This window comes from Platichthys flesus, chromosome 6, assembly GCF_949316205.1.
Source record: "Platichthys flesus chromosome 6, fPlaFle2.1, whole genome shotgun sequence".
Classification (NCBI taxonomy): domain Eukaryota; kingdom Metazoa; phylum Chordata; class Actinopteri; order Pleuronectiformes; family Pleuronectidae; genus Platichthys; species Platichthys flesus.
The window spans coordinates 24,006,443-24,022,761 of record NC_084950.1 but is presented as its reverse complement, the minus strand read 5'-3'; the positions used below and the strand labels follow the sequence as shown (position 1 = coordinate 24,022,761).

Sequence of the window (16,319 nt, the reverse complement as noted above, 5' to 3'; positions counted from 1 at the left end):
TCTCCTAACTGAAAGATTGCTGGGAAAAAATCGCTGCAACCAGACTTTCCACTTTCCCCAAAACCACTGAGGCCACGTCCCCTTTTGCTACAAACAACCTTGTCATACATTTTGGAGAGAAAAAAAAAAAAAACACTCCCACATGAAGATAGATCACCTCTTTGTGCATTCCTGCAGGGCAGTGGATGATCATTGAATTAGGGTAAATGCATGGTGGTTGTTGCAGGGTATAATGCCTGGTTTGTATTTCATATTGGGGGGTTGTGTCTCTTGTTTAGGTGGACTGAGATGCAGTGTCACCCGGTGTTAAGTGGAAACTTCACCCTGTCAGGACACACAGTGAAGGTCAGCACTGGCAACATGGTAGCCAAGATGGAAGGCTTCACCTTTGTGGTAAGAAATGGGTTTTTCCTTAATTTTGTTTGCACTCTGTGAAATATTATTACCGAGCTACTGTTTCCACAGACATCTTCACACTTAACGTCACTTAATGTCCATTGAAAGGTGCCCAAGAAAATGCTGTGCCGAGTTCTGCGCGATTTGCACATATTTAAATATTAGTTCAACCAGGGCTTTGTAGCAGTCATTGAACTGCAGCAGTAATCGGTTACTGGGTCAAAAAACTTAGCAAAATCAGTTTTATTTTATTCAAAAAAATGACTGTAAATCCTGATGGCAGATATACCAGTTAGGATGAAGGTAACGGTTTCCCACTTCACTCTGCACCATATACTGTTTATAAAAAACTCTGCACACAACGTCCAGCACTGAAAAACAATAAAGATTGACGGTGTATTTTAAAGCAGTTTGAGGAGGGCTCACTAATGACAAGGAATAATTCTGAAGTAGCTCAGGAGCATCAACATAAGACAACAGAACAGACAGGTCTAGAACAGGCTCTGCACTATTATTTTTTAATAGAAGGGGAATTTCTTGAATTTCTATCTCGACAGGTCTGACAAACAATAATAGACATATATATATAGAGCTGTATTGACATTAACATTAATCTTTTACCTCACCTGAGCATGATTGTTTGATGAGTTTTTGTTTATGATTCAAACTTTCCCTTTTAAAAAACTTGAGGACAATTTTATCAGAGAATGTTCTCCTTAACAAACAAAACAATGTAAGCGAAACACTAGGATCTTAACATCAGACTGAGTTAGTCAAACTGTGTGGTGGTCTGTATATCCAGGATCCGGTGATCCACGAAATCTTCCCAACGTTTGGGCCAAAGTCCGGAAACACCATGCTGACAATCAGAGGAGCTTTCCTCGACACTGGAACCAAACAAGAGGTGACTGTTGGGAAAACAGTCTGTAAAATCCAGAGGTCAGTTCACATCAGTCTTCATTTACCTCTCTTCATCTTTATTGCATTTTTTACTGATCAAAAAACCCACTGACACCCACACAAAATCTGGTATTTGTCTGCAATATGAATGTATTCACTCCCGGGTCTAATGACTCTGCAGTAAACACAGGTTCTATCTGCTCCTGCTCAGCAGTAATTGAAACATGGCATCATTCAAATTTCTTCTTTTTCATTTAGGCAGTCTAAATGCTGTTGTTGTAACTTTTATGGTGCAACATCATTTATATCCGGGGAACAACATGCAACAGCAATTTTTGTTCTTCCGTCTGTTCCTGGTTCTACTTGTAATGTCTCTTCTATTTCATCTATGTCTCTTTTAATTTTGTTCAACTTTTTTTCGGGGAAAGCTCTTCAAATAAAGTTGACACATCAAGTGGCTGATTTTCTTTACCTTTCTTTTTGGCTTCTGTGGAATTGGTGAGCTTGTGCTGTCCTAGTTTTTTTTTTATTACACAATGATAAATTTGCCTAGACGTTACTGTGATTTTATAGAGAATGTTTTTGCCTGTGAGCCAGAAAACTGGTTAAAAGGTCAAATATTTCTCTTTCACTCACGCTTTTCCTCAAATTTTTCTCTCATTTCCTTCTTCCGTCCCTTTTCCTGCTCAAGCTTGACTTATTAGGACTTATGTGAGAGAAATGCATGAATGGGAGCTTGGACAATGGACCCCACTGTACACTCTGACACAACAATATGTCCTCTGTGTTTACTCACTTCCCCTTAACCTCCGACCCTCACTCTAACCTCTCGCCACCAGCCTGTCGTCTACCATGCTGACCTGCAAAACTCCCCCCCATGCTGTCCCATCCGAGCAACCCGTGAAGTTGACAGTGGACTCAGTGGAGGTCCAGGCCCCTGTGATGTTCACCTACAACCAAGACCCCATCATTAACAGCATCCAGCCGTCTCGCTCCTTCGTCAGGTTAGAACTCTTCTCTGGTTTTCAGTCAAAATTTTGGGGGAATTTACAGGAATGGTTTGGCGATCACTCAATATCAGCTCGATTTATTTCATCCAAATCCGAGCTGTTCCATCTTTCCACACCCAGAGGAGGTACAGTATAAGAGCGGGAAAGCGTGGGTGAATTAGAGTCACTGAATATCAGTGGATGGTCCAGACAGATTAATGCTTCATTTTTAAAGAAGGAGAGAACAAATGGGAGGGGAGGAGAGGCTAATCCGCTAACACTAACAGCAGGTCACTCCCAGTGGGAATCTAACATGACACTCATGGTAACCCTAACACACATTCTCATCCCCCTCACTGTAGCGGAGGCTGCACAGTGTCGGCTCATGGCTTCTTCCTCCAGTCCGGCCTCCAGCCTCAGATGGTCCTCACCACTGCGCAGGATGCTGAGGTCTTCCATGTGGTGCGTACAAGAAACATCTTATATCATATCATTACGCATCTCATAAAATGCTCTCTAAAACGTATTTTTTAAACAAGACCTCCTAAAACCCTTTGGTTTTCTAATGGGCTGACAGAAATATCATCCAGTTATAAAGGTAAATACATGCACATGTTGCAATCGGTTTAAAGGTATAAACAGGCATAAATATGTGTAAATGAATTAAAGAACTGGGACCTTTGCTCAATCTGAAGGTTTATATACATGGTTGAGCAAATATACAGTTTAGATCCTGTCTGAGAAATATTTCCCTTTGGTGTTTATAGGGACGTTTCCTTTAGCTCAAGAATATTTTGGGCCTTTTCCATTCATTCTGACTGCAGTTTGAATGGAAAAGGCCAAATAAAATCTGCACCCCCCCCCCCCCCCCCCCCCCCCGTTTTGTAAATGCAAGTCTTCACTCCTGATATAATACAGCCAGGCTGACTTTTACTGTTAACTTTGACATACATGTATGTAGACATTGCGGTGATGGTTGTCTCCTCTCTTGTGTGTCAGTCTGGCGTTTTGCATCTCTGTGCGTCACCTGTTCAAACACTGCATCAACTTCACAAATGAAACCTTTGTTTTAACTCTTGTGGCTCTTGAGATGCTGTGGAAATGTAAACCTGAAGGTGCCAAAGCAAAAACCAGTTCCTGCTTTAGTTCCTGAGTTTAAATCCTACGACTCCCTACACCAATTAGTTATATCATACGCAGATTGTCACATGCATGGTATTGTCATTATACAGAGTTACGACTCCGTAACTCATTTAGAAGCAAAAAACGATATAGCGAGGAAATGGAAAATCTTCAGTCTGAGCTGTAGGATCCAGCTGTCATGTCTGACTCACACGCTGAGCAGCAGAGCGAAGCCTTTAGGATGCTCTGGCTCTCTTCAACATCGTCAGACTTTATTGTACTTATTGCAGGAAAATTATTGGTACACACATGGATGCGTAAAACATATTGTATCGCTCTCCCTTAGACTGGCTTGCATTGGTGATGACAACCCAGAAGTGTTATCCAATCCTGACACACAGCAGGCTTTCATCACGCTGTCTGCAGGCATTTCATAATGTCTGCAACCGATGTAGATCAATTATACGAACCTGCGAATGTGTTAAATACATTTAAAAATATCTTGCACCTCGTAAAAAAGAGAGTTTTTCATGGTTTATTTGGTGCTACTGTCTGATGCTATTGCCATTGGGACCTTGACGGATTAATACCATTAACTAACTGGTATTTTCTGAACAGGATGGTCATAGATGGACAAACTGTTCATCTCTCCCCACCTGTCTTTTCACTTTACACACCCCCGCCCACTACCAATCATGTTTTGATAGAGTCTGAATGAGCCCATTTGACAACACAGGAGGACTACTTCTGCAAACACACTGCAAGCAAATGGTTGCATTGATGACATTTCTAACAGGCACTGGAGGTGAAATACACGTAGAGGACTACGAAAAGATGAAGAAATTCAAGATCTTTTGGTCTGGCCTACGTTGGAGTCAATGTGTTCTGAGCAAGACATCTGATCTCCGCAGCAGAATGAATACAATATGTCCCGCCTCCTACACTCCACCCCTCATCTGAACGATGCAGAGGTTTTCCAGTTGTTATAAACGATTCTGACCGGAGAATCTCGGGTTGCATTGTTCATATGTGGAAACCAAAATCCAGAAAATGTCTAGACCTTATTGTTGATGCATTATCCAGAGTTCATGTCTGAGAGGAGAGTTTGTCTTTCATTGAGATTTTAAAGTTCTTATTTCTACCCTACCGGGGAAACGGTCTGGTAGTGCAGAATTGTGTTTGAGTGTGAAAATACTAACTTTTGAAGATTTATAGTGATAGACAGAGATTACCTTAGAAGATGGGGAGTTTTGCTGCACTTCACCATGTCTCATTTTTTGGAACATTCTTCATGGGAGAATCTGTAATTCATAACACAGACATAAATTTCAATAACAGAAAACAATATTCCAGATATCTCTTTGGCTAGTGCAGCCTGACCAAAGTTTGTGTTGCAGCCAGCCACCGCTGTCTGAAGCTATAACACTGACGACCCAGAAATGACCCAGCATGGCGTCCCTTTCGTTCCCGGAACACAGTGACCCTCTGATCCACTCCGATACTGGACTTGGATCACAGCTTGGATTTCATCACAGTTGCTGAAATGATACCTTTGAAAAAAGAGAGGGAGTTGGGGCACCTCTATTTATCTGGCAAACTAGACAAAATATTCCATGTTAAGAAGTGATTCCATCTCTAAAACTGAAAACATATGCCGAAATTTTGTTAAGCAAGTCAACACTTGTTTATATCAATGTGTTGAAATTGTTTAGGTCACAGATTTTCCAAATGTGGACGTGATTTGATGATTTTTTTAAACTTGCACCTGATCAGAAAGACTTAATTCTTAAGAGTACATACTCTGTCAGAGCAAAGGTGACATGTTTTTAGTGAGTCATAAACAAACATCCCTTTTGACTGTGTGTGTGCATGTGTGAGAGTTTGTGTATTTGCCCTAGGGAGGAGGCTTCAGGACAAGAAGTGCTTTGTTATCCTGCTGTGGGTTCACATGCACAGAGTCATACAGAACACACACTCATGACACAAGACTCCCATCTCCAATGTTACTGACAAAATATTCCTCATCTCCAATTTGTCTTCCTTTGATAGTCTCTCTCACACACACATGGACACACTCATGAACACACAAACACACACTCCCCGCGGTGTCTCATCTTTCAGTTTCCCTTTCCCTGGTCATTGACCTGTGTTCAGGTCAGGGTTGATGGGTCTCTGGGGAGCTCAGGCCTCTTTACACAGAAACACTGTGAACTGACACAGCTCGAAAATCAGACTTATGATTCTGTTCTGAATCCTTGTTTCACCTGAAGAGAATCTGGATGTGTACGTGCCTCTGTCCCCTCCCTCAGAAGTCGCTATCAAAGAAATCTTTGACGACTTTACTCTCAAGTGCTCCAGTGGAGCAGTTCTAGGGACAACAGGAGGCACTTGTTGCGTACATCAGTATGAGGTGAAGCGGTTTGTTTGGTCTGTTCCCTCTGGATGAATCAAAGGTTAAAAAAACAGTTGAGAGGTCAAAAACAGAAAAAGGTGAGCAAACTGTAAATGTTTGGGCTATAAAGTTTTTTTGCCATCGCATTCAGTTTGTTGTAAAAGACATATCATAGGTCTCATTTTTAACTCATGGTTGTGTCACAGGGCAAAGCAAAGGCACTGCCATGGATTCACATGGTTGGGTGACAGGTTAACGGACTGGAATTGTGCTTCAGTCAATCAGAAAGTATCAGAAGCCTTTCTTTGAACAAATACTTATATTGTACAAATAAGTCTTAATTCTTAGGCTTTAAAATACAAATCAACATTTTACAGTTAAACCCTTCTTTATATCAAACTATGTTAAGAGATGTGAAGTGTTAATGAAATGAATGGCATTGTGTTTAAGCCAAACTTTGCCTTGATACTATATTGACTGGTCAGAAAGGGACAATTGGGAAAATTCCCAATTGTCCCTTTCTATCTTCTTACACAGAAAGAGAGAGAGAGAGAGAGAGAGAGAGAGAGAGAGAGAGAGAGAGAGAGAGAGAGAGAGAGAGAGCAGCCTGTATAAAATAAGGCCATCATTACTAATGATTTAGGATGGGATCATGCCCCATAGGGCCCACAGCTGTCGCCTGTTAAATTCTTTCCAGTAAACGGGATGAGCTTGACTCCGCCTGGAAAGGGACAATATAAGTGTCTTATTGTCTTAATCCTTCAAAAAAAGAGGCAAGGATCCTTCACAGATAGACATCCCAGGGGTGTCCATTGCCAGCGCAAAAGCATTCTGGGTAATTTGATTCCATCATGCCCACACAGCAGGATTCATGAACCTAAACTTTAGCCTTACATTCAGTTTCACTGACAAGAAACCGTCGCAGCCTAATGATCAGTTCAGTTAAGTTCGCGAAATATGTTCCCCCATGCAGTCGGACAAAGAGTCTCTGAGACCTGAGAGAGACCTGCTGAAAGTCAACAGCCAAGGTTCAGGGGTCTCAGCTGGAGTCAGGGCATGAACAAAAAGAGAAAACACCCAGTGTTGACTTGATATCTGCCTCTCAGATCTCCAGTAAAGCCCGGTCTCAGCCAATCTCAACTTTCCCACAAACATGAAAGAGATTTTTTTTTACGATCCGTCGTGAAAAGCTGGTATGGTCACACAAGCCAAAGAGGGCAGCACTTATACAAAAACAGCCAAAAGAGTCATCAGAAGAAACTCACAAACCCCCGCAGAAAGTGGACTTCTTCATACTAGAGTTGCTTTCGGGTTGCTGCACGATCTCATGCGGTTTGGATTAACTAGCGCCTTCTTCACTTTAGCCAGGCACCTGTCGCCTGCATTCACAAACTGGCTTGTTCGGTGTCCTAACTCATCCCAGTAGGCCAAATCCCTCCAGCTGACACCTGAATCCCTCATGAACCCTCTTTCCTTTCCCATGCCCCACACACACAGCCGGGGGGTGTATCTGAGAAGGGGGGAGTGAGTGAAAGTGAACGTTTTCCTCCATGTCAGCGGGCGAGGTGCATCAGAGCTGTAACTGCTTCCAGTAGAGCCGATCATCGGCCAACAAATCAAGTCTAGGTTGTGTCAATGTGTTTTAAAGGTATCAATGTGAAACAGGGAAGTTGCCATAAAAGAAGTCAGCCGAGTGTTGTTGTGTAAACAGTTGAAACATCGACTTATTTTCGGGGCTTGTCCAGGTTTTCACAGACGACAACTCACTTGACACATACAGGTCATTCTCCATGACCGCAGTAAGTAGTCTGCGCGTTTCGTTGTCAACATCCGTTGTTGCACACTTCCATTGTACTGTTGTGGTTGTGTTTGCGTTGGTGTCTTATACTATGTGTTGTAACATTTAAGATTTCTGTTAATGCGCTTGTGTGAGATGTCCTGGCCACTGTTAAAGAATGGTTGTTGGATAGAATTTACATGGTGGCACTGATGAAAACGAGTATGTAGCATGTAGAAACATAAGAGCTCTGTATTCTGCGGATTGCAATGAAGGAGGTAGCAAGATGCAAAATGTGTTCTGTGCAGTTACAGACACATCTAATGCCAAAGACAACAAGACGATAAGCGACACGCACAGATTGTTTTGAGACCTCAAGTCCAATGTAAATAATAACACAGCGGGGTAGGAAACACTGGAAAACTCTACTAGCATAAATCACTCTAGATTTGACAAGCGTTTGTGTATGTGGAAGCTCCGTTATGACTTTTCTTTTTCGCAGCCTGTTATGCTAATGATCCTTCAGGGACGGCAGAGGTTTTTCGGGATGGCTGGTTCTCTCATCGCCCCTCAGTGAGACCTTTTCGGCCTGCTCTCTGCCAGCTTTCTGAGCGATTGTATTTACAGCTGCTCCCAACCCACTGCCCTTCACCTCCTCTCGCCTAAATGAGAGGAGACATCAGCTGAACAATGAAATTGACTGAGGTTTCCACTAATTCACAGGATATTATTCTTCTCGCTGAACCCCTGGGAGATAGGGAAGAGTGGGGGGGCCCTACAGTCACTTTCTACCCAGTTATTTTTGGTGCTCAGCTGAGAGGAGGTTAATTGGATTGTTGTTTTAAGGCCCCCTCGTGCTGGCCTCACATACAGCCGCGCACACACCTTGTTCATTTGTGTGTGTGTGTGTCTCTAAATGTGTATATGTCTTAATGCATGTGTTCAGGCATTTACAGACGCATGGTACAATGAGTGTATTCATGTGTGTGCGTCCATCTGGGCTCCTACAGCTCACCAGGGAGTTAGATGAGGAAGTTTATCAGGAAGTTTCAGCAACACTTACACAGTGCTTCTGCTACTGAATGGCAGGGAGTCAGATATCGGTAAAAATGTCGGAAGTCGCATTTCAACCATTTTGTAGAACTTGTCTTGTTTTTTTGAATCAGGGTCAATATTCCTTCTTTCTTCTCGCATCGATGTCCAAGTAGCCTGAATATGCGCTATTTAAAACAGAATGAATGAAATCATATTGCAATATCTAACCAATGAGTTCATTACCCTAGTTGCTCTGTGTCAGGTCACAGGGAGCTGGAGCCTCTTCATACTGACTTTAAAGGGTCCATATTGTGTCAAATACATTTTCTGGGCTTTTACTATCTGCAATTACTTGAATGGGGTCAATAGGGACCCTAAAAGTATGAAAACAGGCCCAGCAGTTTTTTGACTGTAAACCACTGAATATAAGATCTTAGGGGACCAAATCCCAGAATGGTGAGAAATATGGGCCTTTTAATTACTGAAACAACTTAAAGGAATAGTTCACCCAAAAAAATGTGATTCCCTTATTATCTACTCACCACCATGGAGATGGAGGAAGTGAATGAGTCCACAAACCCCTTTTGAAGTTTCAGGAGTTAAGAGCGTAGCAGCCATATCCAATACAATTGAAGTAACTGGTGACCAGGTTTAGTTTGACTCAAGGATGAGATTACTTTTAGGTGGTTAAAGATCAAGGCAATTGTGGTCTCACAAAACAATTTTTTTTACCGTGATGTCGCAAACAATGCCTTCAAATTTGGTAAACTATTTTATTTGGATTCACAAATGAACAGATTCTAATTTGTGGTCAAAAGTTTATTTTATTTTATTACAGTGGTGACTTAACAAGTAAAGTTAAATTGCGGGGGGATATGTGTGGATGTTTAAGTGAAGGAACTATTTGGGAATCACCCAAAATGTTTAGATTTAAAAAAAAAAATGTTTTCAGGATTATTCAGTCATCTAAAATAGTATCTATTTAACATCCCAAGAGGTTAATAACACAGCTAATAATCGCAACAAAGAGAGAAAGTTTTTTTCAAACCAGGTCACTACAACATACTGCACATTGAGGTCATATAGGAAGAAGAACCTTAACACCCTGTATCAAACTTGCATGTGCATTGTGGAACAGCTGTAATATCGTTGACAAGATATCATGAAAAGTTAAATTGTAAAGGCTGATGCACACAAGAGGATAATCGGGACAATCTAGACCCAATTTGCCCCCTCCCTCAATTGCGGGGGTGTTCCAAACTGGAGGTCACTCTGTGCCGATTATCTGCCCAAATAATCCTGAAGTGTTGGGGGTTTAAATGTAATCCTAATGCTACCGATTGAGTGGGAGCCTCCCGATCTAGAATGTTTGTACATGTATGTACATGTTTAATAATTACGAAGATCGGCTCAGACAGAAACCCACCATAGCAAGAAAGAGAGGGCTGACTGGGTAGCATCACCTGAAGTCATGTTTAATCACACAAGGGTTCCACACTCACCTCAGAAGGTGGCGGTAATTGCCCCTAAAGTTGTTTGCAAACCAGCATTTAAAAAACTGAATTGAAGATATCACAAGTTTCTGTGAGATTTCAAGTCTCTGGAATCACCAGTGAAATCTTGTTTCATATAAATAGTATGTGTGTGGTCTGATGTTCTGGCCAACTCCTCCTCCTTATGAGATTATAAGATAAAAAACCTGTTAAATCTGTCATTATGATTGTGGTCTCCCACGTTTTAAATCCGCTCAACTGTTTTAAATACTCTAGTATGCAGCAGGCCTATATCTCAGGTACCGCAGCCAGACAATTCGATGGTAGAAAATAAAGAGAGAGTCATGAAGTCCATGATTTATGTGTCTTGATCTTGAATAAAGCCAGTGTGTCCAGATTAAAAACCACAAACCTTCTTATACCTGCCCAACCTGCCCAGTCACACATTGTAAATGAATCCATTCAATGACCGGCAACAGTATAAGTTTCCTGTCTCTACTAAGCAACAGTTTGAAAATGGTATTAAATGCATTCAAAAGTCACAATAGGCACATTGACGAGAGCTGACTCCTTGAAATTCTTCTCCTCAAGCGATTTCAACTGAAGAGACAAATCAGCCTTTGTAACCCAGAAGATAAACACAGACGAGTGTGGCTGTAACCACAGCACAAACATCGACACTGGTCTCTCAGTGTGCAGACAAACGGGTCTGGTTTGTTCTGAGTGCACCTGTGTAGACGAATATGGTGTTGTCACACCTTTAACAGCTTCTGTATCTCTTGTCTGGAATAATTAGCCTTGCAAAGAGAAAAATCCCCAATATATAAAGCAAACTTTTATTTTGGCCTCAGTTTAACCACAGGATTACTGAAAGTATGAATTATGGAGTCTGGACATAAACTACCAAATGTGTAGAGTGTTTAAAAAATGTGTTGATGGCAGACCAGGAGGGCTAATATATTGTTTTATAAACTCAACTCTTTATTTTTCTGCAAAGTCATGTCAAATACATTGTTTGTCATCCTCCCACAAGCGTATCTATTGATTTTTTTTGTTTCTAGGAAAGTTGCCCTGGATGAGATCCAATTTGGATGTTGCTAAAAGTCAAACACAATTAACAAATATCCTCCCACTCTTTTTGTAAAACGGTAACTGTCTCCTACATTGTGTAAGAGTGGCAGTTTTACGCTCTTCTGTTGTTGCATTTTAAGTCTGTGTGGCACGGATACATGTCTTAATGACAGTGTACGGGAGAACAGGGCAAGATGAGTCACATTTTATATTTTGGCAGATTTGAAACAGAAATTATTGTAAGATAAACAGGTCTAATCTTTATCTGTTTCTGCCTAAGTGTCAACATGTCCCACCCTCCAGGTTCAGTTATACTGCAGGTAGTTCAATCAGAGTAAACACTATAAGGAAAAATGTTCTACTTAGGTAATGGAAAACCCCATGGCACCTTCATAAAAGCATGATTAATAACATTTACATAATATCAGAGATTTGTGCTAAACAAAAGGACATTGAGCATCTAGTGGTGAAGTTGCATGTTGCAGCTGAACCTCCATCACTTAACCCTCCCCTTCTAAACATGAAAGAGAACATGTGGTTACCTTCAGTGTTCATAAAAACTCAAAGGTGTTTAGTTTGTCCAGTCCTGGCTACTGTACAGAACATGGCAGGCTCTGTAGAGAGAACCTGCTCCCTGTGTAAATATGAATTATTCAAATATAAATGGTCCATTCAAAGGTTAAGAAAACAACAGTTGGTACAATTTAGAGGAAACGCACGAGTGAAAACATCTCTGGGACATCTGCCACACGTTTCATTGTAGCTCAGTGGGTTTCCAGTTTGCAAAACTCTGGCTCTGTGGCCCCTTAAATTTAACGTAGTGTTCATACCCTTGCCATGTTATCAGAGTAGAAGTCAACCTCAGCATATCAATCATCAATTTGTCCAGTAAACAACATGGAATTATGCCACACCTTAATAATAAGGGGCTTTTCAAAAAAGGATTGTTTTCTTCTCTCTGAGCTTTCTGTCTCGAGCTTAGGGTCTTAATGAACACAAAAGATAGGAGGCCTACCTGGGCTGAATCCAACATGGGATAAAGCGCTGTTCTGCCCTCAGGCCACGCGTGTAAAGACAGTGAGTGGCTGAGAACAGGCGGTGCCTCGTGACTACAAAAGAAGCCACCAATCCGAGAATTAACGCTGGGCTCCCCTCCAGAGTTACTGACTGAAGAACTGGGGGGTGCAGTCGTTTCTGTACGTCATAGGAAAGTTGAGACGGGGTGTATTTGTTTATTCCATAAATGTATGTATGCTTGCTTATTTTTTCACACTTAATCTTATTATAAGGAATAGTAATGAGTATTTGATTTTTCTGTATGTATGTATTTTATACGCCTATCTCCAAAGCTGTTCATCCCGTCTACGTCAAACTTTGCAGGTGTGTTTCTTCAGGCCCAGTGAAGTGCAACTTAGACAAGTAAGATGCTCAGAACACAAATGCATTTGGAATAAACTGACCAAAAGCTCTAGGGCAGCATGGGCTGGGACTCATCAATGTAAATGAAGACATTGATCAAGAGGATTCATTTTTCAGTTCTGGGTTTTGCAAACTGAGTTGAAGGCCACCAAGCTTTGAATACATAGAGGAACAGCTCTTAATGCAGCAGTGGTGGCCACAGCTTTAGGGCTCCATGGACTGAGTCCAGCATGTCCTTATAAGTCCACAGCCCCTGTTTTGAATAGCTACTGCGTGACTAATATACCAATGTGGTGAAGGGTTTGTAGAAGATCTGTCTCTGAGTCAGCTCTAGGTGAGGATAGAAGTAGATATTCAACATGTAGCAGTGATGGAACATCAGTAGTTATAGAGCAGTGACAATATTTGTGCATGTTGAAGTTACAATAAAGGATTCTAAGCAAAAGCAAGTAGGAAAGGTTATGTGATAAATCAGGGAGCTTTCAAAGTAAAACTCTGTTTGATAATACGCTTTTAGACCATATGTTTCTGGGGGCACAGTGGTGTGTTGGTTAAAACGGCAACAAATGGTGTTTCTGGAGTTTCAGGAGTCTTCCTGGGGTTTGGTTAATTTGAGACTCAAAAATTGTGCCTAAGTGTGAATATGAGTGTGAAGGGTTGCTTGTCTCTGTATGACGGCCCCTCTAATATGGTAACAACCTGTCCAGGGTGTACCAAACTGCTCACCCAATGTCAGCATTTTGTGTTCAGTTTTCCTAACCTGCATATTTTTCTGTTGATTTGGTTTGGGTCTCAACCACCTGTCTCCTCCAGAGCTGTGTGTATGGGGAGAACAGGACATCCATCCAGTGCACCACGCCCTCTCTAGCGAAGCTCGCCCTGCAGCCGCCGGTGTTTACCAAGGTAGCGTTCGTGCTGGATGGCTACTCGACAGACCAGTGGGACCTGATCTACGTGGAAGACCCCCTTTTCCAGGACCCCAAGCTCACCTCCAAAGACAACAAGAGCATAGTGGAGCTCAAGGTGAGATAGCTTGTACAGTTGATACCCTCATGACAGGTAGTTGTTGTCACATTTTATCTTTTCACTCACATCAATGTTTGATGCTGCATAAATTGCAAAGATCAGAGGTGTGGGTCAGCTGCAGCAGTATTAGCCTGCGTGGGTAAACACAGGACACCTGCAGAAACTCCAATCATGCAGTTTAAGGTTGTAAAGAGAAGTAAGAAGATCTCTATTTATGTGCTGTAGGAAATTTCCAACAGTTAAAATTTGCTTCACGGATCAATACGGGCGATATAAGAGCTGAACCGTGTAATATCTGAAAACAAAGGAGCCTGCAGCGCCCTGCAGACCCTCACAAATATACTTCAGGTCTGTAATGTGATCCTTGCAGTGTTTATTTAAAGGTCCACTGTGTAGGATTCACAGGATCTATCAGCAGAAAATGGATATCATTTTCATAATTTGGGGTATAGAATGAATTTAATTTGTGTTTCCTTCAGACATCAGGAGCAGTGCACTGCCATGTTTGTACAGTAGCCTAAAATGGACAAACTAAACCCTGACTCTAGAGAGGGTATTTTTCCACAGTAGATTCTCATGCTTGGAAAGGGAGGGTGAGGCGAGAGCGCCTTCACCTTTAGATGCCACTAAAATGTCGGCGTGCTAAACCTTTAACAAACGACTCCATAGATTCCTTTCTTTGCTTCTGTAAACACCATGTCACTTTTTTTGAAGTCAGTGAACTTTAATTCCTCATATGGAACCAGGTCGATGTAGTTTGGTTCCCAATCCGCACATTCACACGTGCAGCCATCCGAAGTTCAGCTCAAGTTGGGAAGGAAACAATACTGAAAGAAAAACAGGAAGTGGAGTCTGTTTCCCATCGTTTACACCCCCACTCCGACCTCCCCGTCCCTCCTCCACTGCTCTGCCTCTCTGTGTATTCTCTCTCTTGACTTGCATTGTTCTGGCTGCCAGGGTCAAAGCTCTTGACATATTAATGCTGCTTTTCAAACAGGCCACCAAAGTCCCCAGAGTCTGTTTTAAGAACACAATGAAATACATATTTCTCCTCTTTTCTTTCTTTCTCTTCTTTGTCATCTGCAGCTTGATGGTTTGTGGCAGCTGTGCTGAACCTCTCACTGGGGATCTATTTGTTCCCTCTTTCTTCTTCTTTCTCTCCTTTCCCAGACATGACCTTGGCCCTGATGCTAAATCCACCAAACTAACCTCTATCCCCCCTTCATCCTTCCCTCCAGCCCAGACAAACCCCCAGTTGTTACCTAAGGGGGTGGACGGTACCAGGCTTCGAACCAAAACAGGCCACATTTAATGCCATCTGATAACCCTGCTCTTCTCTGGCCTCGACTGAAGGGCAAAGTGCTGGGTTCATTTAGCCCCACCTGATAACTGCAGGCCCATAATGGCTGTCAATAGCAGACAAACAAAGGAATATTATCTCTGACTAGCGTATTAACACATGACCGAACCAAGCTGTTGACTCTGGCTTGTGGCCAGCTACTTATCGCAGCTGATCAATTAATGTTGAGCGTGAGAAAGATCTCACTTCTAATTATCATTGTAACCATTTATTTAGACTGTTTTTGCTGTCAAGACTTTGTATAACTTTAACAACTCTTCTGTGTGTTTTGTACTGCGTTGTCACACCCACAGTCCGGACACGCAGTGTGAGGACTGTGTTGGAGGAACCTGTTAGTGCGTTTGTCGTGCTGTGTTTGTAGACTGCCAACGTACTGTGTGTGTGTGTGTCTGTGTGTCTCTGTGTGTCACTGAGGGAGAGAGAGTGTGAAGGAACAGGTGCGAGCCTCTACTCTGTGTCAAATTGGAAAATCCCAAGCTGTCACGCAAGGAATGTGATCATTCTCTACATTACCTCCTGCTGCAAGTGTGTTTATGTGTTAGTGTGTGTGTGTGTGTGAGAGAGAGGGACTGGAGAAACAAAAATAAGTGAGGGGAGAAAGAGGGGTATCAAGCAAGTCTGAGAGTTAATGGAGCAGACTGCGTTGTTCTTTCACAGTTTCCTATTAAACTACACACACTCACTAACACAGTTACACACACTCAGTGATGTGGACAATAGCTGTGTGTGTTTCCTGTCAGACCTCTTTGTTGTCCGTCCCACTGAGAATCAAAAGAACTCAGCGCTGACGAGTTCACTTCACACTCGCTGTTCTGTGCTTCACCTTCCAGCTGATTCTCTTCACTGAGGATACTTCCTCTGCACTTTTTGGAGTTCAGATTTGAAGCAGAAATTAAAAGCCAGACTTAAGTGTTACACTTTGTTAGCCTGCAAGAAGAGAACTATGACATTTTAGCAGTTGCATGATAGTTCAACTGTTGATTTGCAAATACTCGTTTAATCAGGTAATCTACTCTTTGAACGTCGCATATATATAAAACTTCATATCAGAAACTAGAACGGCACTCAGGAGACACACTTATTAAAAAGCAGTTCCCTAAATGTGGCAGATTCATTCATCAATATCCATTCATTTTTTCTTTAGAAATATTTCAAAACGCCCTGATCCAGATTCATAACAAAATTCAATGTGCTCTTCCTTGTGTCGTGTTCACCCCTCCACCAGGCTTCGTTGAAACTTGAATGATGATAATGAATAAAATAAACCATTCAGATTCCTGGATTAAATGTCGATTACCATGGTAAAGGCCAAAGTTGTGACACATTGAAGCCCCTGTTT

General features: G+C 42.0%; 1 protein-coding gene across 1 annotated transcript in view; it reads left to right on the top strand.

Moving 5' to 3' along the window:
- The window catches only part of met (MET proto-oncogene, receptor tyrosine kinase), a 68,541-nt gene that overhangs the window by 33,444 nt on the left and 18,778 nt on the right, over nt 1–16,319 (top strand). The window contains exons 7-11 of the mRNA XM_062390783.1: nt 279–393; nt 1,199–1,335; nt 2,136–2,300; nt 2,648–2,747; nt 13,408–13,617. Coding sequence (XP_062246767.1) covers nt 279–393; nt 1,199–1,335; nt 2,136–2,300; nt 2,648–2,747; nt 13,408–13,617 — 727 coding nt within the window. The remainder of the gene's footprint in view (nt 1–278; nt 394–1,198; nt 1,336–2,135; nt 2,301–2,647; nt 2,748–13,407; nt 13,618–16,319) is intronic.